General features: G+C 43.6%; 1 protein-coding gene and 1 pseudogene across 3 annotated transcripts in view; one reads left to right on the forward strand and one right to left on the reverse strand.

Moving 5' to 3' along the window:
* Positions 1–22781, reverse strand: part of SAMHD1 (SAM and HD domain containing deoxynucleoside triphosphate triphosphohydrolase 1) — a 61731-nt gene that overhangs the window by 8920 nt on the left and 30030 nt on the right. For all 3 annotated transcript variants that reach the window (XM_016937134.4, XM_016937135.3, NM_001280510.1), the window contains exons 7-13: positions 20874–21029; positions 18462–18562; positions 18235–18343; positions 13364–13455; positions 12147–12262; positions 6259–6398; positions 5051–5143 (exon numbers count right to left, since the gene is read on the reverse strand). In XM_016937134.4, the coding sequence (XP_016792623.1) occupies positions 5051–5143; positions 6259–6398; positions 12147–12262; positions 13364–13455; positions 18235–18343; positions 18462–18562; positions 20874–21029 (807 nt within the window). The remainder of the gene's footprint in view (positions 1–5050; positions 5144–6258; positions 6399–12146; positions 12263–13363; positions 13456–18234; positions 18344–18461; positions 18563–20873; positions 21030–22781) is intronic.
* LOC735869 (ribosomal protein S8 pseudogene) lies at positions 16225–17643 on the forward strand (annotated as a pseudogene).

Below are 22781 nucleotides of genomic sequence, written 5' to 3' on the forward strand. Positions count from 1 at the left end.
GATAGACACTAGAGGTACAACAAGGACACTTTAAAATAAAATCCCAGGCCAGACACAGTGGCTCACTTGAGACCAGGAGTTCGAGACCACCCTGGTCAACATGGTGAAACCCTGTCTCTACCAAAAATACTAAAAAAAAAAAAAAAAAAAAAATTAGCCAGACGTGGTGTTATGCACCTGTGGTTCAAGCTACTCAGGAGGCTGAGGCACAAGAATTGGTTGAACCTGGCAGGCGGAGGTTGCAGTGAGTTGAGATCGCGCCACTGCACTCCAGCCTAGGCAACAGAGCAAGGCTCTGCCTCCAAAAATAAATAAGTAAAGAAAATCCTAGCCCCCAAAAACCAGGCAGCCCTAGATTGAAGTTCAACAAATAATTATAAAAGTATTCAACCACAGTTGAAAAGCAAAGCGTGCTTTGAAATGTTCTAACAGGTTACCTGATGTAGCCTAGGGTGCCCGGAGAATGACCGGAAACATTTTCCTGGGAAAGTGACTTTACTAAGTGAGCAAGAAACAAACAGGCTTAGGTGGGAAGAAAAAGAATTGCAGGCAGAGGAAACAGCTCAGAGGCAGAGAGGACTGAAACTGTCTCCTGGATTTAGCAACTCTGAAGTCACCGGTGATTCTGGAGAGAGTACAGTGATGGCAACAGAAAAAAAGGTTCAGGAGAAAATGAGAAACAAAAATGTAAGAGGCGCGATGGCTCACGCCTGTAATCCCAGCACTTTGGGAGGCCGAAGCCAGCGGATCATGAGGTCAGGATATCAAGACCAGCCTGGCCAATATGGTGAAACCCCATCTCAACTAAAAATACAAAAATTAGCCAGATGTGGTGGCAGGCGCCTGTAGTCCCGGCTACTCAGGAGGCTGAGGCAGGAGAATCGCTTGAACCCAGGAGCTGGAGGTTGCAGTGAGCCGAGATCGTGCCACCGTACTCCAACCTGGGCGACACAGTGAGATTCCGTCTCAAAAAAAAAAAAAAATGTAAGAGAAGGCAACTCTTAGAACTTTGGCTGTTCAGAGGAGGCAAGATGTTAAAGAAAAGAAAATTACAGCTAGATAGGAGGAGTAAGTTCTAGGGTTCTATAGTACTGTAGGATGACTACGACTATAGTTAACAGCAATTTCCTTTTTTTTGACACAGAGCCTTGCTCTGTTGCCCAGGCTGGACTGCAGTGGCACAATCTCGGCACACTGCAACCTCTGCCTCCCAGGTTCAAGTGATTCTCCTGCCTCAGCCTCCTAAGTAGCTGGGATTACAGGTATGCACCACCACACCCAGCTAATTTTTGTATTTTTAGTAGAAACGGGGTTTCACCATGTTGACCAGGCTGGTCTCAAACTTCTGGCCTCAAGTGATCCACCTGCCTCAGCCTCCCAAAGTGCTGGGATTACAGGCATGAGCCACCGTGGCCGGCCTAGTTAACAGTAATCTATTACATAGTTTTTTTGTTTTTTTTGATATGGAGTCTCTCTGTCGCCAGGCTGGAATGCAGTGGCTCGCTCTCGGCTCACTGCAACCTCTGCCTCCTGGGTTCAAGCGATTTTCCTGCCTCAGCCTCCCAAGTAGCTAGGATGACAGGCGTGTGCCATCATGCCTGGCTAATTTTTTTTTTTTTAATTTTAGTAGAGACAGGGTTTCACCATGTTGGCCAGGATGGTCTCGATCTCCTGACCTTGTGATCTGCCCTCCTCGGCCTCCCAAAGTGCTGGGATTACAGGCATGAGCCACCGTGCCCGGCCTATTACATAGTTTTAAATAGCTTGAAGGAAAATATTGAATGTTCCCAACACAGAGAAATGATAAATGTTTGAGATGATGGGTATGCTAACTACCCTGATCTGATCATCAGACATTTATATACACTATGTACCCCATGAAAATAGACAGTTATCATTTGTCAATTTAAAAAATACATAAAATAAAAACATAAAGGAAAAAAAAGACAGCAAGAAAGAAGTATCTGGAGAGGAATTTGGTGCCTTAGAAAGGTAAGAGAAGATGAGTCTGACCCTGAAAAAGAGGAGAGGGGAAGAGCAGTGTGGTGTTCATGATTTTCTTGAGACAGGCTCTTGCTCTGTTGCCTAGGCTGGAGTGCAGTGGTGCGATCTCAGCTTACTGCAACCTCCACCTGCTCGGCTCAAGCGATCTTCCCACCTCAGCCTCCTGAGTAGCTGGGACTACAGGCATGCACCACCACACCTGGATAATTTTTGTGTTTTTGGTACAGATGGGGTTTTGCTGCAGCAAGCCATGATCATGCTACTGCACTTCAGCCTGGGGCACAGAGAGAGACCCTGTCTCAAGATAAACAAAAGTTTAAACTAACATTGGCTGGGTGCAGTGGCTCATGCCTATAATCCCAGCATTTCAGGAGGCTAAGGCAGCAAGATTGCTTGAGGCCAGGAGTTTGAGACCAGCCTGGGCAGCATGGTGAGACCCTATCTATACAAAAAACTTAAAAATTAGCTGGGCATGGTGGCACATGTCTGTAGTCCTAGCTACTCAGGAGGCTGAGGTGGGAGGATCACTTGAGCCCAGGAGTTTGAGGTTATAATGAGCTGTGATTACATCACTGCACTCCAGCCTGGGCAACAGAGTGAGACCTTGTCTCTAAAAAATAAATAAATAATTAACACTAAATACAATAAAAAATGAAGTTATTCAGTTACAGCAACCATATGTCAAGTGCTCAACAGCTGCATGCAGCTAGTGGCTATGGAAAGGGACATCACTGACCAAGAATATCTCTGTCACTGCAGAAAGTTCTATGGGACAACACTTCTCTAGAACACAAGTAGAATTACCCTAAGCCTTTGACAAGAACAAAGCTGTTTCCCCACTATAAGAATGGGAATACTGAATACAGTGACAGATGGAGGAAGGCTTGTTTCTTTGGTGAGAAAGGTCTAAGGAGTTGCTACCTAATGGCCTATAGTTTATCTTGGAAATAGGAGCCAAAGGTTGGGTTACTCATGAGGATGAATACAGCTGGAGGTGGGAAGCCTGGTTGGAGTTCTGAGAGGAGGGAGGACAGTTTGAAATGATGATGATGATTATTAGTAGTAGTATTTTTTGAGATGAGGGTCTTGCTCTGTTGCCCAGGCTGGAGAGCAGTGGCATGATATTGGCTCACTGCAACCTCCGCCTCCCAGGTTCAAGTGATTCTCCTGCCTCAGCCTCCTTGAGTAGCTGAGATTATCAGCACCCACCACCATCCCTGGCTAATTTTTGTATTTTTAGTAGAGATGGGGTTTTGCCATGTTGGCCAGGCTGGTCCCGAACTCCTGACCTCAGGTGATCGTCCGCCTCGGCCTCCCAAAGTGCTGGGATTGCAGGCGTGAGCCACTGTGCCTGGACTGAAATGATTATTAGAGACTGGGAGAATCACACTAAGCCTGCCAGAAGGCCCAGCTTAGTTTCGTGACCAGGAATTTACAGATATGCCTGTACAGTGATGGTATCTAGGAGCATTTATGTGTCCAGGTATGGGTGTGGAGATGTTTAGATTTGATTCATCTAGGTTGTTTGGCCTTCTGCTAGGTAGATGCAAAGAAGGAAAAGAGAGTTGAGGGTAACTGCAGAAAATGAGTGAATTACTGTATCACGTTATCTAAGATACTTTTTTTTTTTTGAGATGGAGTCTCACTCTGTCGCCCAGGCTGGAATGCAGTGGTGTGATCTTGGCTCACTGCAACCTCTGCCTTCTGGGTTCAAGCAATTCTCCTGCCTCAGCTTCCCAAGTAACTGGGATTACAGGCGCGCACCACCACACCTGGCTGATTTTTTGTATTTTTAGTAGAGATGGGGTTTCGCCGTGTTGGGCAGGATGGTCTCAACCTCCTGACTTCAAGTGATTCACTTGCCTTGGCCTCCCAAAGTACTGGGATTATAGGCGTGAGCCACCTCACTCGGCCTACATGTAGAGAGAAATGAAGATAGAAGGCCACTGACAAGCTCGAAGAAAGTGAGGACACAATAAACTAGAGGGCCTGATGAGCTAGGAAAACGTAGATGAGGAAGAAAGGGGTTTGTGGACAGAGAAAAGTATGTTAAACTAGTGATTTTACAGGGAGGGCAGTTTTGAATGTTGATAAGGTCCAGGGTGTAATCTGCTGAGACTATTGGCCTGAGGTGCAGTGCTGTCTCGCTCTGTTGTCCAGGCTGGAGTGCAGTGGCGTGATCTCGGCTCACTGCAACCTCCGCCTCCCAGGTTCAAGCGATTCTCCTGCCACAGCCTCCTGAGTAGCTGGGACTACAGGCACACACCACCATACCCAGCTAATTTTTGTATTTTTAGTAGTGATGGGGGTTTCACCATGTTGGCCAGGATGGTCTCAATCTCCTGACTTTGTGATCGACCCGCCTCGGCTTCCCAAAGTGCTAGGATTACAGGCATGAGCCACCGTGCCCAGCTCTTTTTTTTCTTTTTCTTTTTTTTTTTGGAGACAGTCTTACTCTGCTGCCCAGGCTGGAGTGCAGTGGCACGGTCTCGGCTCACTGCAACCTCTGCCTCCTGGGTTCAAGCAATCCTCCTGCCTCAGCCTTCCGAGTAGCTGGGACTACAGGCGCAAACCACTAAGCCCGGCTAATTTTTTTGCATTTTTACTAGAAATGGGGTTTTGCTTTGTTGGCCAGGCTGGTTTTGAACTCCTGACTCAGGTGATCCACCCACTTCTGCCTCCCAAAGTTCTGGGATTACAGGCGTGAGCCACCGTGCCTGGCCCCACAACTTTTTCCTCTGTGTTTGTATGCAGGCAATAAAAAAAATTAAAATGTATTACTTGTGTAATTAAAAATTTTTAATTAATATAGACAATGTAATCACATGACCACAATTATATTAAAAATAATGGCAAAACACCATGAATAAAATGTTTTTGTGGTTAATAATATTGGTTCTCTTTGTGAGGGCACAGATGACTTCCTTCCTTTTATCTTTCTGTATTTTTCTAATTTGTTAAAATGAACATGTACTACCTTTATAATGGTGGGTGCTTTATCTTTAAAAAAGTATTCACTCAGTTTATTACTGGGCTAATTACTTACATCCACTATAAAATCTTCAGCCTTCAGTTTCACGTCTAGCAATACTTTGGGTTTAGCACTGGCAACCTCTTTTGGAAGAGATTCATAGTCCTCCTGGAAAACACAAGACTCCCCATGTTAGAATCCATTTTTCATCAAGTCTTTGAGCCACAAACAGGTTCTCTTTATGAAAATGGCACCTAACTAAGAAAAACGATTAGAGATATCCTTAACAAATATAGCTCCTACCAATGTCACTCGTTAAACAAATAGAGCAATTTTTGTAAAAAATTGTAAAAAGCGGCCAGGCGCAGTGGCTCACGTCTATAATCCCAGCACTTTGGGAGGCCCAGGTGGGCGGATCATGAGGTCGGGAGTTCGAGACCAGCCTGACCGACATGGTGAAACCCCGTCTCTACTAAAAATACAAAAATTAGCTGGGCGTGGTGGCGGGTGCCTGTAATCCCAACTACTCGGGAGGCTGAGGCTGGAGAATTGCTTGAATCTGGGAGGTGGAGGTTGCAGTGAGCTGAGATCGCGCCACTGCACTCTAACCTGGGTGACAGAGCGAGACTCTGTCTAAAAACAAACAAACAAAAAAACAAAATTCACATTTTGAAAAAAAAAATGTGACATTAACCTATTAGTACAACAAGAGGAAGTAAGGTATAACCCAAGAAATTATTGAGGTAGGATGTGGTTATAAGTATGACTTGTGTTATGGCTTTCTGGCAAACAGAAAACTCTTCAACAAGTAGGAGGTGAAAATAGATATTTGAGCTAAAGAAGACAGGTATGTGCCATCTGGGAAACTGATATCCTGTGAAGGAACCAAGTCATTACAACAGGTCACCACAGCCTCAATGAAGCTCATGCAGGCACTTTCTTTTGAGGTTCCTTTCCCTTATATTCATTTTCTCATGTTTGAATCTAGCCAAAATTGGAGACCCACTCTCACTTCCTGGATGAGAGCAAAGATTTGGAGTTAAGTTAGACCTGGCTTTTGAATCCTGGCTAAATATGCTTTCATGAGCAAGTTATTTAATCTCAGTGAAGCCTCAGTTTCTCTATCTGTAAAACAGGCCTAAGACCCCTGCACTACTGTGAAGATTAAATGAGAATAAAAGTAAAGCACTTAGTACAGAGTCATAGTATCATGATAGGTTAGTGGTCTCCTCTTGAAGGACAGAGATAACCTTTCACTAATGGAAAGATGCCTGATAACTCACCCTTTTAATCTTTATTTGTCCTGTTGGCTGCGTCTCACCCACATACTTGAATAGATTACGGTATTCAATTTGTTTCAAAATCTCTCGTGCGTCTTTCAATTTGGGATCAGTAGAGTATAAAATCTCCAGAAAAATGTTATCTGCCAATTTGATGACATTTCAGTTATATTAAAATAAAAACACAGAGTTAAAGAATTATATAGTGCTATTCTATTGAAATGATCTTAACAGGCAGTTCGCAAATGTAGGTACATTATTATTTTAGCAATGTGAGAAAAATTCTTAAAAGATTTAAGTGAAAAAACCTTTTAAAACTGTTCCAGTTGGCCAGTCATAGTGGCTCATGCCTGCAATCCCAGCACTTTGAGAGGCCGAGGCGGGCAGATCACTTGAGGTAAGGAGTTCAAGACCAGCCTGTCCAACATGGTGAAACCCTGTCTCTACTAACAATACAAAAAAATTAGCTGGGTGTAGTGGCGGGCGCCTGTAATCCCAGCTACTCAGGAGGCTGAGGCAGGAGAATTGCTTGAGCCCGGAAAGTGGAGGTTACGGTGAGCCAAGATTGTGCCATTGCACTCAAGCCTGGGCAACAAGAGCGAGACTCTGTCTCAAAAAAAAAAAAGTTCCTGTCAATGTCTTGGATTTACTTCCAGGTAATCCAGAGAGTGGGGAAGGATAGAGAGAAATAAGACTGCATTGGAGTTGATGACTGCTGAGCTGGGTGATGGGCACATAAAGGTGTATGGATTTATTGTTGACATGTTTTATTTTGTCTTTAAAAAAGAATGGTGGCTAGGCATTGTGGCTCACACCTGTGATCCCAGCAATTTGGGAGGCCAAGGCAGGTGGATCACCTGAGGTCAGGAGCTCGAGACCAGCCTGGCCAACATGGCAAAACCCTGCCTCTACCAAAAATACAAAAATTAGCCGGGCATGGCGGTGCATGCCTGTGGTCCCAACTACTTAGGAGGTTGAGGCAGGAGAATTGCTTGAACCCTGGAGGTGGAGGTTGCAGTGAGCCGAGATGGCGCCACTGCACTCCCACCTGGGTGACAGAGTGACACTATCTAAAAAATAAAAATAAAAAAAAGAGAACGGTCCTGAAGTATTTACAAGCAAAATTATGTCTAGGATCTGCTTCAAAATAGTCCAGTGTTTGACAAGAGTGGGTAGATGAGGAGATGAAGCAAAACTGCCATGTGTTGATAACTGTTGAAGCTAAGTGACAGGTACATGGCTTTGTAAATTTCTATAATAATAAAACAAAGATTTTTTAATGTCCCATTCAATGATGAGAGTAGAAGAAATGTTTTTCCTTTCTTTCATTTTCTCCCAATTTTTATTTTGAAAAATTTCAAAATAAAATATCCTTCACTTAAATTCAACAATTGTTAATGTTTTTCTGCACGCACTTTCTCCATATATATATATATATATCTGTGCAATTTTTTTTTTTTTTTTTTTTGAGACAGAGTCTTGCTTTGTCACCCAGGCTGGAGTGCAGTGGCGTGATCTTGGCTCACTGCAACCTCTGCCTCCTAGGTTCAAGTGATTCTCGTGCCTCAGCCTCCTGAGTAGCTGGAACTACAGGTACATGCCACCACACCCAGCTAATTCTTGTATTTTCAGTAGAGATTGGGTTTCCCCATGTTGGCCAGGCTGGTCTCGAACTCCTGGCCTCAAGTGATCCACCCGCCTCAGCCTCCCAAAGTGCTGGGATTCCAGGCATGAGCCACTGCACTTGGCCTTCTTTTTTTTTTTAAGGAGACAAGGTCAGGTTCTGTGGCCTAGGCTGAAGTGCAGTGGCGCGATCATAGTTCACTGCAGCATCAAAGTCCTGTGCTCAAGCAATCCTCCTGCCTCAGCCCTTGAGTAGCTGTGACTACAGACGTACACCACCATGCCTGGCTAAATTTTTTTTTTGTTTGTTTTTGAGACAGGGTCTCGCTCTGTTGTCAGGCTGGAGTGAAGTGGCACGTGATCATGGCTCACTGCATCCTTGACCTCCTGGACTCAGGCAATCCTCATGCCTCAGCCTCCTGAGTAACTGGGACTACAGGCACATGCCACCATGCCCAGCTAAACCAAAAGCTAGTTTAAATGTAAATATAATTTGAAAAAATTAATCTTCCTGCCTCAGTCTCTTGAACAGCTGGGACTAAAGGCACATGCCGCCACACCTGGATAAAGATGACTTTTTTTTTTTTTTTTTTTTTTTTTTTAGACAGAGACTCACCCTGTTACCCAGGCTGGAGTGCAATGGTGCGATCTCAGCTCACTGCAACCTCCACCTCCTGGGTGCAAATGATTCTCCTGCCTCAGCCTCCAGAGTAGCTGGGATTACAGGCGCCAGGCTGGTCTCGAACTCCTGACCTCGTATCTGCCCACTTCGGCCTCCCAAAGTGCTGGGACTACAGGCGTGAGCCACCATGCCTGGCTGACTTTTTAAAATATGGCATCACTTGCATTATTATGAATGAAAATTAAAAGTAAATATCTTCAGCTTGTTCAATTTTTTTTTAACTTTTATTTTACTTATTTATTTATTTTATTTTTGAGAAGGAGTCTTGTTCTGTCATCCAGGCTGGAATACAGTGATGCCATCTCAGCTAATTGCAACCTCCGCCTCTTGGGTTCAAGTGATTCTCGTGCCTCAGCCTCCGAGTAGCTGGGACTACAGGCACCCGCCACCACGCCCAGCTAATACTTTGTATTTTTAGTAGAGACAGGGTTTCACCATGTTGGTCAGGCTGGTCTTGAACTCCTGAACTCAAGTGATCCACCTGCCTCAGCCTCCCAAGGTGTTGGGATTATAGGCGTGAGCCACCCTGCCTAGCCTTACATGTATATTTTTAAAGAACAATGTATATAGTTCTTGTAATTTAATTTTTAAATTTTTTCTCTATCATTATTATTATTATTTGATACAGGGTCTCGCGCTGTTACCCAGGCTGGACTTCAGTGGTGCAATCTTGGCTCACTGCAACCCCGACCTCCTGGGCTCCAGTGATCCCCCAACCTCAGCATCCTGAGTAGCTGGGACTACAGGCACGCACCACCAGGGCTAATTTTTAAATTTTTTAGAAACAGGGTTTCACCATGTTGCCCAGGCTGGTCTCAAACTCCTGGGCTCAAGCGATCCAACTGCCTTGGTTTCCCAGAGTGCTGGGATTATAGGCACGAGCCACCTTGTCTGGCCTATTATTTATCTTTTGATTGAATTTACTGAAAGGTGTAATGTGAAGTCTGTCAAGCTGAATAATAAAAATTTGGGCTCATATTTTACATGCCTTTTCCCCCCATTTCATTTTTCTAGTAATTCATTTTTATCATACTTTACAGAAATATCAATCTGCAAGGGGTTGGTAATTTTAAAAACTGGTTCTTCAAACACAGTTTAGGAGGAGCTAGTTTAGGTTTCATTCTGTCAGTGTGCAGCAAATAGAATCCAGCTGTGGTAGAACAGCAGCACTCTCGGCAGGAAGCTACGGTAGAGTGATTTGGCTGTGTCTTAGGTCACTTGGCTTCTGTTGTTTTTCTCCATTTTCAGAGCCTCCAACCTTTCCACAGATTCTGTAAGCCATGTGATTGCTTTCCAATTTTATTTTTATTTTTTGTTTTTTTTTTTTCTTCATTTTTGAGACAGAATCTTGCTCTGTTGCCTAGGCTGGAGTGCAGTGGTGCAATCTCGGCTCACCGCAACCTCTGCCTCCTGGGTTCAAGCGATTCTCCTGCCTCAGCCTCCTAAGTAGCTGAGATTACAGGTGCATGCCACCACGCCTGGCTCATTTTTGTATTTTTAGTAGAGACGGGGTTTTACAATTTTGGACAGGATGGTCTCGAACTCCTGACCTCAGGTAATCTGCCCGCCTTGGCCTCCCAAAGTGCTGGGATTACAGGCGTAAGCCACCGTGCCTGGCCCAATTTTATTTTTAGTTAAACAGTTTCATAATTTGTAACTAAGAACTCTGACTGGTGTACACTTTTTGTTCTACTTCTTTTGCTTTATCTCAGTCAATACTTTCCCACATTAAAGAACCAGCTGTGGCTGGGCGCGGTGGCTCACACCTGTAATGCCAGCACTTTGGGAGGCCGAGGCAGATGGATCATCTGAGATCAGGAGTTCCAGACCAGCCTGGCTGACATGGTGAAACCCCGTCTCTAGTAAAAATACAAAAAAATTAGCTGGGCGTGGTGGTGGGCGCCTGTAATCCCAGCTACTCAGGAGGCTGAGGCAGGAGAATCGCTTGAACTCAGGAGGCGGAGGTTGCAGTGAGCCGAGATCGTGCCATTGCATTACAGCCTGGGCTACAAGAGCAAAACTCTGTCCCCTCCCCCCCCAACAAAAAAAAAAAAAAAAAAAAAAAAAAAAAGAACCACCTTTACCCTTTACCTCTCTTTCCTCCTTTCCACACTAAGCTGCAGATTTTGTTTCTGCAGAAGTGTGGACAGATGTTCCTGGCATCTTGTGTTTTTATAATGAAAATAATGTTAAATGGCCAAGTCAGTTTTTTGGTGTTCAACATTAGTCCAGCTATGAGTTAAATAATGACAAGTCTGGGCAACATAATGGGACCCTGTCTCTACAAAAATTAAAAAAATTACTCAGGTGTGGCCGGGCGGTGTCTCACGCCTGTAATCCCAGCACTTTCGGAGGCTGAGGCAGGCGGATCATGAGGTCAGGAGATCGAGACCATCCTGGCTAACAAGGTGAAACCCCATCTCTGCTAAAAATACAAAAATTAGCCAGGCGTGGTGGCGGGCGCCTGTAGTCCCAGCTACTCGGGAGGCTGAGGCAGAAGAATGGTGTGAACCCGGGAGGCGGAGCTTGCAGTGAGCCGAGATTGCGCCACTGTACTCCAGCCTGGGTGACAGAGCAAGATTCCGTATCAAAAAAAAAAAAAAAAAAATTTCCCAGGTGTGGTGGCACATGTCTATAGTCCCAAGTAGCCAAGTCAGCTACTTGGCTGAGGCTGAGGCAAGAGGATCACTTGAGCTCTGGAGGTTGAGGCTGCAATAAGCTGTGATGGCACCACTGCACTCCAGCCTGGATGACAGAATAAAATCTTGTCTGAAAATAAATAAATAAATAAAAATTAAATTTAAAAGTTAAATAATGGGCCGGGCGTAGTGGCTCACGTCTGTAATCCTAGCACTCTGGGAGATGGAGGCGGGTGGATCACATGAGGTCAGGAGTTCGAGAAGAGCCTGGCCAATATGGTAAAACCCTGTCTCTACTAAAAATACAAAAATTAGCTGGGCATGGTGGGGCATGCCTATAATCTCAGCTACCCAGGAGACTGAGGCAGGAGAATTGCTGAAACCCAAGAGGTGGAGGTTGCAGTGAGCCAAGATTGCGCCAGTGCACTCCAGCCTAGGTGACAGAGCGAGACTCCATCTCCAAAAAAAAAAAAAAGTTAAATAATGTATATTGAGTACTTACGTATCAAGTCTATACTAGGTGCTATGCCTCATTTAAACATCACAACAAAACTATATGCTAGGTATCATTACCCTCATTTTATAGATGAAAGATTCAGATAGGTCAAATCCCTTTATCAAAGTCACTTTATTGGTACAAGACAGAAATAAAACTCAAATTCAAAAGGAGATAATTACTCGGGAAGCTAAAATCCTTCCATCGGCTGTGTACAGTGGGTCACACCTGTAATCCTAGCACTTTGGGAGTCAAGGCAGGAAGATCGCTTGAGCCCAGGAATTTGAGAGAAGCCTGGGCAATATAGTGAGACCCTTTCTTTATTTTTTAAAAATTAAATAATTATCTTTAAAAGTGAAAAATAAAAGAAAGAAAGATAACTCATTGGCAATTCAGGGACATCTTACAGTTTATCTGAGATGGACCATCTATGTTACCTGTTACTTCTTACCTGTCAGCTTAGTATAGGCTTCCATGTCGTCAATTGCTGTAGAAATGCGATACTTTTTTCCTCCAGCACCTGTAATCTCTATGTAGTCATCTGCTTTGAGGAAAGCATCTGTAATCCTAAAAATCATTTTGCAAAAATTTATGTTTATGAGAAATTTTGAATATTTGCCTTATGTCTTACTTAAGGAAATCTTTCTACTTTAGGGAAATAAAATAATGAGGCACAATGTTCTAAAGACAACTGCTTCTCCACCGTACTAAATTTGTGCTTGGTGAGCTGTGAGCTGCCATGCTTACTGTGTTCCAGGCACTGTGGCAGGGCTTTGCATTCACCATCTTATTTAATCTTCCCAACAATAAGGTAGGTGTATTCAGCCCTCATTTTATAGATGCAGAAATGAAGTAAATTTTGATTTAACCAAGTTAGGAAGAAACAGTGCCAGGCTTTGAAACTAGACCTCTCTGAATTACAAAACAACAACAATAACAACAACAAAAACTCTTACCAAATAATTAACATACAAATAGGAGAAGGTATTCCAAGTAATCTGCTCATGACAAAGGATAGGTAAAAAATAGGAACGAAGATACACTTCCTCAACACAAATGTGAAAACGAACATGAAAAGTTAATCAATTTAAGGCTATTTTAGAGACATGGAAGAAGTAACTTGACTCACACCCAGTGTTTGATAACTCCTCATGGATCTTTGAGTCACGGAGAGACCTGGCTGTACAGTTTTCTGCTATGGTTCTGACTGGGTCAGGAAGAGGTAAAATTCCTGTTGGTTTTACCATTTGGTACTAATTTTGGTAAATATTTGACAGGATATAAATAGACATTAATCTTAATCCTTAAAGTTAACTTTTGTCATTAATCGCAGAATTTAAATATTCATGTCCTACCTCCCATTCTCCTGATGAGAATGGTGTGTAAGTGACTACCTGTGCCGAGGTCCTGAGTGATCTCAGCACTGCTGCTTCACATCTGGCCTAAGCCAGCTCTTCTTCCCTTCATCTGCCCCTTTATCCACTTCCCTCCTTTTCCTCCAACTAAATTAACTTTATGCTAGATTTTTTTTCTTTAAGGAAACCATTTTCAATTTAATCACTTAATATTCACTTGAACTCATCTAGAAATGTCTAGTTGAGCCTACTATGATACTCTAGCCAAGTATCAAGGAAAATTTTATAGGGAAATGACAATCAAGTTTCTTACATTGTATCAATAATGTTGCCAACTTTGTGTTGATAAGCTCTACGGTGTAAAGAGTTGCGAGTGTGGAACATGTCATACAGATTTCCAACTTCCTGCAGGAAAACATGAAGTAAATATTAATAGGATCAGATTATGTTAACGTTATTAGAGACAAGTATATAGGACAAGGAAGGAAAAGGGATAGTGGCAGACAAGAGGGCTATGCACCGGGGCTTCTTCATTAACACCTTTGACCCCACTAAAAAATGAGGAGGCAGATTAGTAAAGCCATTTATTGGCTTGCAACTTTCATTTTTTTTTTTTTTTTAAAGATGAGGTCTTGCTATGTTGCTCAGGCTGGTCTTAAGTGATCTTCCTACCTCAGCCTTGCTGGGATAACATGCATCAGCCACTGTGCCCAGCTAACTTTCATTCTTTGTTTTTTTTTTTTTTTTTTTGAGATGGAGTCTCGCTCTGTTGCCCAGGCTGGAGTGCAGTGGCGCCATCTCAGCTCACTGCAAGCTTTGCCTCCTGGGTTCATGCCATTCTCCCGCCTCAGCCTCCCGAGTAGCTGGGACTACAGGCGCCTGCCACCAAGCCCGGCTAATTTTTTTGTATTTTTAGTAGAGATGGGGTTTCACTGTGTTAGCCAGGATGGTCTCAATCTCCTGACCTCATGATCTGCCCGCCTCGGCCTCCCATAGTGCTGGGATTACAGGCGTGAGCCACTGTGCCCGGCCAAGAACTTTCATTCTTAATAAACTAGGCCAGGCGCAATGGCTCATGCCTGTAACCCCAGCACTTTGGGAGGCCGAGGTGGGCAGATCACCTGAGGTCAGGAGTTCAAGACCAGCCTGGCCAACATGGTGAAACCCTGTCTCTACAAAAATACAAAAATTAGCCGGGCATGATGGCGGGTGCCTGTAATCCCAGCTACTAGGGAGGCTGAGGTGGGAGAATCACTTGAACCCAGGAGGCGGAGGTTGCAGTGAGCTGAGATCATGCCATTGCACTCCAGTCTGGGCGACAGAGCAAGACTCCAACTCAAAGAAAAAAAAACAACCCTAAAATCTATCACATGCTCAAACTCTGTGACAGGTTCCGTTTTAGGCATCTTAAATTAAATATATATATATTTTAATCCTCCCAATAACTCTAGGAAATAGGTATTACTATTCTTATGTTCTTCATTCTTGACTTTTTTTTTTTTTTTTTTAGACAGTCTCACACCGTCACCCAGGTTGGAATGCAGTGGCACACAATCTTGGCTCACTGCAACCTCCACCTCCCAGGTTCAAGCGATTCTCGTACCTCACCCTCCTGAGTAGCTGGGATTACAGGTGTATGCTACCACGCCTGGCTAATTTTTGTATTTTTAGTAGAGACAGGGTTTCACCATGTTGGCCAAGATGGTCTCAAACTCGGTAGCCCAAGAGATTTGCCCACCTCAGCCTTGCGAAGTAGTGGGATTACAGATATGAACCACCACGCCTAGCCCTTCTTGACTTTCTATAGTATAGTACTATACTACTTTTTGATTACATGACTGCCATCTAACAGGGACCTAGTGATTTCAGCTGTTTAACTACAGTTGACCTTTAACAACACATGTTTGAACTGTGAGAGTTCACTTATACAGATTTTCTTGCCCCGCTGCCACCCCTGAGACAGTAAGACCAATCCCTCCTCTTCCTGAGCCTACTTAATGTGAAGACAATGAGGATGAAGACCTTTATGATGATCTACTTCCACTTAATGAATAGTAAATACACTTTCTCTGCCTTATGAATTTCTTTTTTTTTTTTTTTTTGAGGTGGAGCCTTGCTCTGCCGCCCAGGCTGGAGTGCAGTGGTGCAATCTGGGCTTATCACAGCCTCCGCCTCCCGGGTTCAAGTTATTTCTCTGCCTCAGCCTCCCAAGTAGCTGGGATTACAGGCACTCGCCACTGCGCCCAGCTAATTTTTGTATTTTGAGTAGAGACGGAGTTTCACCATGTTGCCCAGGTTGGCCAGGCTGGTCTCCAACTTCTAACCTCAGGTGATCTGCCCACCTTGGCCTCCCAAAGTGCTGGGAATACAGGCGTGAGCCACCACGCCTGGCCTTGCCTTATGATTTTCTTAATCACATTTTCTTTTCTCTAGCTTACTTTATTGTAAGAATACAGTAGATGGGGTGTGGCGGCTCACACATGTAATACCAGCACTTTGGGAGGCCAAGGAGGACAAGTTGCTTGAGGTCAGAAGTTCGAGACCAGCCTGGGGAACATAGCGAAACCCTGTCTCTACAAAAAAAAAAATAGAAAAATTAGCCCGGTATAGTGGCATGCGCCTGTGGTCCCAGCTACTCAGGAAGCTGAAGTGGGAGATTTGCTTGAGCTGGGAAGGTGGAGGTTGCAGTGATCTGAGATCGCACCACTACACTCCAATCTGGGTGACAGAGTAAGATCCTGTATCCAAAAAGAAAAAAAAAGAATATGGTATATGATACACGTAACATTCAAAATAGGCTGGATGCAGTGGCTCACACCTATAATCATAGCACTTTAGGAGACTGAGGTGGATGGGTTGCTTGAGCCCAGGAGTTTGAGACCAGCCTGGGCAACACAGTGAAACCCCACCTCTGTAAAATAAATTTCAGAATTAGCCAAGCATAGGCCTGTAGTCCAGCTACTCGGGAGGCAGAGAAGGAAGGATCAGTTGAGCCCAGGAAGTCAAGGCTACAATGCACTGTGATAGTGCCACTGTACTCCAGCCTGAGTAACACAGCAAGACCCTGTCTGGAAAGAAAACAAAAAACATACAAAATGTGTGTAACTGACCATTAAGGTTATCAATAAGGCTTCTGGTCAACAGAAGGCTATTTAGTTAAGTTTTTGGGAAGTCAAAAGTTATATGCAGGCCAGGTACAGTGGCTTACACCTATAATGCCAGCACTTTGGGAGGCCGAAGCGGGTGGATCACTTGAGGTGAGGAGTTCGAGACCAGCCTGGCCAACATGGTGAAACCCTGTTTCTACTAAAAAGACAAAAATTAGCTGGGCGTGGTAGCATGCATCTGTAAACCTAGCTAGACACAAGGCTGAGGCAGAAGAATCACCTGAAGCCAGGAGGCAGAGCTTGCAGTGAGCCAAGATCGTGCCACTGCACCCCAGCCTAGGCAACAGTGGGAGACTCCATCTCCAAAAAAAAAAAAAGGAAAGAAAAGTTTTATACAGATTTTCAACTAGGAGAGGGGACAGCACCCCTAAACACCATTTTGTTCAGGTGTCAACTGTATAAAATTTTTCAACACTAATACAGTGATTAAAAATGAGACTCTGGGCCAGGCACTGTGGCTCACGCCTGTAATCCCAGCACTTTGGGAGGCCGAGGCGGGCAGATCACGAGGTCAAGAGATTGAGACCATCCTGGCTAACACGGTGAAACCCTGTCTCTACTAAAAATACAAAAAAAATTAGCCGGGCATAGTGGCGAGTGCCTGTAGTCCCAGCTACTAGGGAGGCTGAGGCAGGAGAATGGCGTGAACCCGGGAGGCGGAGCTTGCAGTGAGCCGAGATCGTGCCACTGCACTCCAGCCTGGGTGACAAAGCGAGACTCCATCTCAAAAAAAAAAAAAAAAAAGCTCTTTCCAGCCAGCGCCGAGCGATGGGCATCTCTCGGGACAACTGGCACAAGCGCCGCAAAACCGGGGGCAAGAGAAAGCCCTACCACAAGAAGCGGAAGTATGAGTTGGGGCGCCCAGCTGCCAACACCAAGATTGGCCCCCGCCGCATCCACACAGTCCGTGTGCGGGGAGGTAACAAGAAATACCGTGCCCTGAGGTTGGACGTGGGGAATTTCTCCTGGGGCTCAGAGTGTTGTACTCGTAAAACAAGGATCATCGATGTTGTCTACAATGCATCTAATAACGAGCTGGTTCGTACCAAGACCCTGGTGAAGAATTGCATCGTGCTCATCGACAGCACACCGTACCGACAGTGGTACGAGTCCCACTATGCGCTGCCCCTGGGCCGCAAGAAGGGAGCCAAGCTGACTCCTGAGGAAGAAGAGATTTTAAACAAAAAACGATCTAAAAAAATTCAGAAGAAATATGATGAAAGGAAAAAGAATGCCAAAATCAGCAGTCTCCTGGAGGAGCAGTTCCAGCAGGGCAAGCTTCTTGCGTGCATCGCTTCAAGGCCGGGACAGTGTGGCCGAGCAGATGGCTATGTGCTAGAGGGAAAAGAGTTGGAGTTCTATCTTAGGAAAATCAAGGCCCGCAAAGGCAAATAAATCCTTGTTTTGTCTTCACCCATGTAATAAAGGTGTTTATTGTTTTGTTCCCAAAAAAAAAAAAAAAAAAAAAAAAAAGAGAGACTCTGGAACCAAACTTTTTGGGTTGAAATTCCAACTCTACCACTTGTTAATTATATGCCTTCTCTGTGCCTTAATTTGCTTGCCTGTTGAATGGAATAATAGTATCTATCTCACAGGGTTATACGGAATGAGTTGATCCATCCAAAGCACTTAAAATGATGCCTCATACAAGCCAGGCATGATAGTGGGCACCTGTAGTCCCAGCTACTTGGGAGGCTGAGGAGGGAGGATCACTTGAGCTCAGGAGTTCAAGACTAGCCTGGGCAACACAGTGAGATCCTATTTCAAAAAAAAAAATGCAACCAAACAAACAAAAAAAACCCAAAACCAGTGTCTAACTCAAAACTTAATAAATGTCCATTTTAATTTTATTATTATTTAATAATGCAGTAGGAGGGAAGAGACTAAAGATATTTACAAATCCTAGGAATTAAGTAAAGAGATTGACGATTTACCAATTATTCCAAATTGTTAAATGGTTATTTCCAAATTTCAGACCAGGAACAATATTCTTATTGCCTCCTCTGGCACAGCTTACCTTATCTCTAGCACAAATACGCAACTCATTGTCTACTTCACAGACACGGGCAAACTTAATAAAGCGCTTGTAATCAAAATTATTTTGGATTCCAAGATGATGGCAGTCCCTAGAAGGATTCCAAAACAGAGAGATGGAATTTTTCAACAAGGAAGCTGTACCTTAAATAGTAATACTAAATTTATATAAATATTTTAGCCAACTTTTCAGAAGTGTTCAGTGCATACCTGGCAAAATAATCCCATTTGTCCACATCAATGCCATTTCTTTTATTAGACACTATCTCATAAAGGAAGCTTTTGTTTTCAGGACGCCCTTTATATGGCCACTGGAAGGCAAGAAAACCCACTGGAAGTTTTAGGATAGGCACCAAATCTATTTATAAACAAAGCAAAGCAATTTTATTAATCTGTAAAATATAAACAGATACCTGACTGGGAATATGAGATAAACTAGAAGGTTCTATTCTTTCTTTCTTCCACTTCATTTCAAAACTAGTAGAAAGGGAAAAGAAATGCTAAGGTATATGATACCCTATTGTTACCACATTTTCTTGTGCCACTGAAAAGATCTGAACTCTATTACATTTCCCAAAACCAACAACTTTTGTGTTTTCTTGGTTTATAAGTTTTTGAAAAATATAAAATCTAGGCCAGGCATGGTGGCTCACGCCTGTAATCCCATCACTTTGGGAGGCCGAGGAGGGCGGATCACGAGGTCAGGAGTTTGAAACCAGCTTGGCCAAGATGGTGAAACCCTGTCTCTACTAAAAACACAAAATTAGCTGGGCATGGTAGCAAGCGCCTGTACTCCCAGCTACTCGGGAGGCTGAGGCAGGAGAATCGCCTGAACTCAGGAGGCGGAGGTTGCAGTGAGCTGAGGTTGTGCCACTGCCCTCTAGCCTGGGCAACAGAGCAAGACACCGTCTCAAAAATAAATAAATAAATAATATAAAATCTAATAATAAACTAACAATGCTTGAATTCATGCATTAAAACAGTACTATCTTTCAAAGTAGCTACATACCTAGTCTAAATAATATGCATTGTTGAATGTATTCTTTGAGCTCCATTTTTTTGGAAATAGGATATTTGCTACAAAACTCATCTGTTTATCTTATACTGTAAGTACACTTGTATATATTTGAGGAAACAGCCCTAAAAGTCTCAGGGGGAAATTATTTCCCAACTTTATTTTTAATTAAAAAAATACAAAAGATCAAAAAGGAAACAAAACGGATTTTCCATTGAACCGGTTCAACTTTTTTGTAGATCTTCCTATATTTAAATATTTCAAATATGATTTTTTTTTACATTTGTAGACAGGATCTAGCTCTGTTGCCCAGGCTGGAGTGCAGTTGCACAATCACAGATCACTGCAGCCTGCCTCAGCCTCCCAAGCATCTGAGACTACAGGCATGAGACAGGGTTTCAGTATGTTACCCAGGCTGATCTCAAACTCCTGGGCTCAAGTGATCCTCCCCCATCATGGCCTCCCAAAGTGCTGGGATTACAGGCATGAGTCACTGAGCCTGGCCAAATACGTTCATTTTAATGGTTAAATAAAACATACACATTTACATTCCAAACAAAGTTACTTTAGGCTTCTATATAAAATACTGCAGGCCAGGTATGGTGGCTCACGCCTGTAATCCCAGTATTTTGGGAGGCCAAAGTGGGAGAATCACTTGAGCCCAGGAGTTCGAAACCAGCTTAGGCAACATAGTGAGACCACATCTCCAAAAAAAAAAAATTTTTTTTAATGAATAAAATACTGCATATATATTCACTAAAAAAGAATTTATGGCCGGGCGCGGTGGCTCACGCTTGTAATCCCACCACTTTGGGAGGCTGAGGCGGGTGGATCACCTGAGGTCAGGAGTTTGAGACCAGCCTGGGCAACATGGTGAAACCCCGTCTCTACTAAAAATACAAAGATTTGCCGGGCGTGGTGGCACACACCTGTAATCCCAGCTACTCAGGAGGCTGAAGCAGAAGAATTGCTTGAGCCTGGGAGACAGAGGTTGCACTGTGCTGAGATTATGCCACGGTACTCCAGCCTGGCCGACACAGTAAGACTCTATCTCAAAAAAAAAAAAAAAGAAAGAAAGAAAGAAAGAAAAGAATTTATGCCAAGCACAGTGGCTCACACCTGTAATCCCAGCACTTTCAGAGGCAGAGCTGGGCAGATCACTTGAGCTCAGGATTTCAAGACTAACCTGGGCAACGTGACAAAACCCCATCTCTACAAAAAATACAAAAATTAGCTGGGCATGGTAGTGCACGTTTGTGGTCCCAGCTACTCAGGAGGCTGAGGTAGGAGGATCGCTTGAGCCTGGGAGGTGGAAGTTGCAGAGAGCTGAGATTGTGCCACTGCACTCCAGCCTGTGTGACAGAGTAAGACACTGTCTCAAAAAAGAATTTCTGTATATATATTTTTGGGAAGTAACTTCTAACTAATTCAGTTGAGAGGTAGAAAAAAATATAAGCCTTTTATTTTTTGCATTAAACAGTAGAAACATAGAACTCATATTTTATCATTTAGCCTCTAAAATAGCCAAATGTATAACTCAGAAGGAATCATGAAAAGGCTAGATGAAAAGCACCAGTCAGTTAAAATTAAGCTGTACATAAACTTACCAATGAATCTTCGACAGGTGATTCAAGTGGTCCTACAATTTGTTCCTTTATAAAGCAAATATCTTCTTCAGGGATGAGACCATATTGTTCCATGACAGGCTTGATTCCATTAGAATTAATAAGGTGCTCAAACATCATAACTGAGCCTTGTTCATGCTAGGAAAAGTAAGCACAATATGATGTGTTAAAGATTCTAGCCCATTGGGAGCCCTGACTAACAAAATTATCCTCAATTCCAAGTAATTCTGAGATAAAGGTCTATTGCATATTAATTCTCTAGTTTCTAACCACAATCTTAGGAACATTTTTAAAAACCTGTCAGATTTTTCATTTTACTAAGTAGTCTACAAACCTTTTACAAAACTTATTATTTCATAAACATATTTAATGCATTTAATGATATAATCATTTACAGTACCTAAATGAATATGTAGATAGAATTACATTTTAATAAATATCATCATAAAATTGAATTTTATTTTTTCATCAGCCTTTGAACATGTGCAGTTATAAGCTCTGTTAGGCACTACCATCTAGTGGTGAAAAGGGGTAACTGCAAACTTGCCAGTAAAAACAAAGATCTCCCTTGAAATCTCCAATTGGCCTGTTTGCTCATCTCTCTCTGCTCACTCATTCACAATCAATGTAAAGGATCAAATGAACTCCTGAAGACATCTGCCCTTTCCTAGGTCCTACCAAAAACTAATTCAAGATGAAAAACAAAACCTGAATTATCCTATAACTATTTTTTTTTTAAAAGAGACAGGGAATTGCTCTGTTGCCCTGGCTAGAGTCCAGTGATGTGATCATGGGGTCACTGTAGTCTTGAACTCCTGGGCTCAAGTGATCCTCCCACTTCAGCCTCCCGAGTAGCTGAAACCACAGGTGCACACCACCCCACCCAGCTAATTTTTAGATTTTTTTGTAGAGGCAGGGTCTTGATTTGTTGACCAGGTTGGTCTTGAACTCCTAGGCTCAAATAATCCTCCTGTCTCAGCCTCCCAAAGTGGCAGGATTACAAGCACCTTGCCCTATAACTATTCTTTCCCCCCGCCCAGAAACAATTCTTGCTCCAGAAACTATTCTTAAAAACAGAATCAGGGCTGTCAGGCCTGGGTCTGGTGGATCACACCTGTAATCCCAGCATTTTGGGAGGCCAAGGTGGGCGGATCACTTGAGGTCAGCAGTCCAAGTTTGGCCAATATGGCAAAACCTCCTGTCTACTAAAAAATACAAAAATTAGCCAGGCATGGTAGGGTGCACCTATAATCCCAGCTACTTGGGGGATGAGGCAGGACAATCACTTGAACCCAGGAGGTGGAGGTTGCAGTGAGCCGAGATCGCCCTGCACTCCAGCCTGGGTGGGCAACAGAGTGAGACTCTGTTTCAAAAGAAAAAAAAAAAAAAAAAACCCACAAAAACAGAATCAGGCTGGGTGCAGTGGCTCACATTTGTAATCCTAGCATTTTTTTGAGAGGCAAAGGTGGGAGGATTGCTTGAGCCCAGGAGTTCGAGAGCAGCCTGGGCAACAAAGCAAGACCCTGTCTCTACAAAAAGATAAAAAGATTGGCTGGATATAGTGACATGTGCCTGTGGTCCCAGCTACTTGGGAGACCAAGGCAGGAGGATTGCTTGAGCCCAGGTGGTTGAGGCTGCAGTTAGCTATGTTCATGCCTGTACTCCAGCCTGGGCAACAGAGCAAGAACTTGTCTCCAAAAAACAACAACAACAACAAACAAATTGGCCGGGCACAGTAGCTCACGCCTGTAATCCCAGCACTTTAGGAGGCGGAGGCAGGCAGATCACGAGGTCAGGAGATCGAGATCATACTGGCCAACATGGTGACACCCCATCTCTACTAAAAATATAAAAATTAGCTGGGTGTGGTGGTATGCACCTGTAGTCCCA

The sequence above is a fragment of the Pan troglodytes genome, chromosome 21, assembly GCF_028858775.2.
Source record: "Pan troglodytes isolate AG18354 chromosome 21, NHGRI_mPanTro3-v2.0_pri, whole genome shotgun sequence".
Lineage (NCBI taxonomy): Eukaryota > Metazoa > Chordata > Mammalia > Primates > Hominidae > Pan > Pan troglodytes.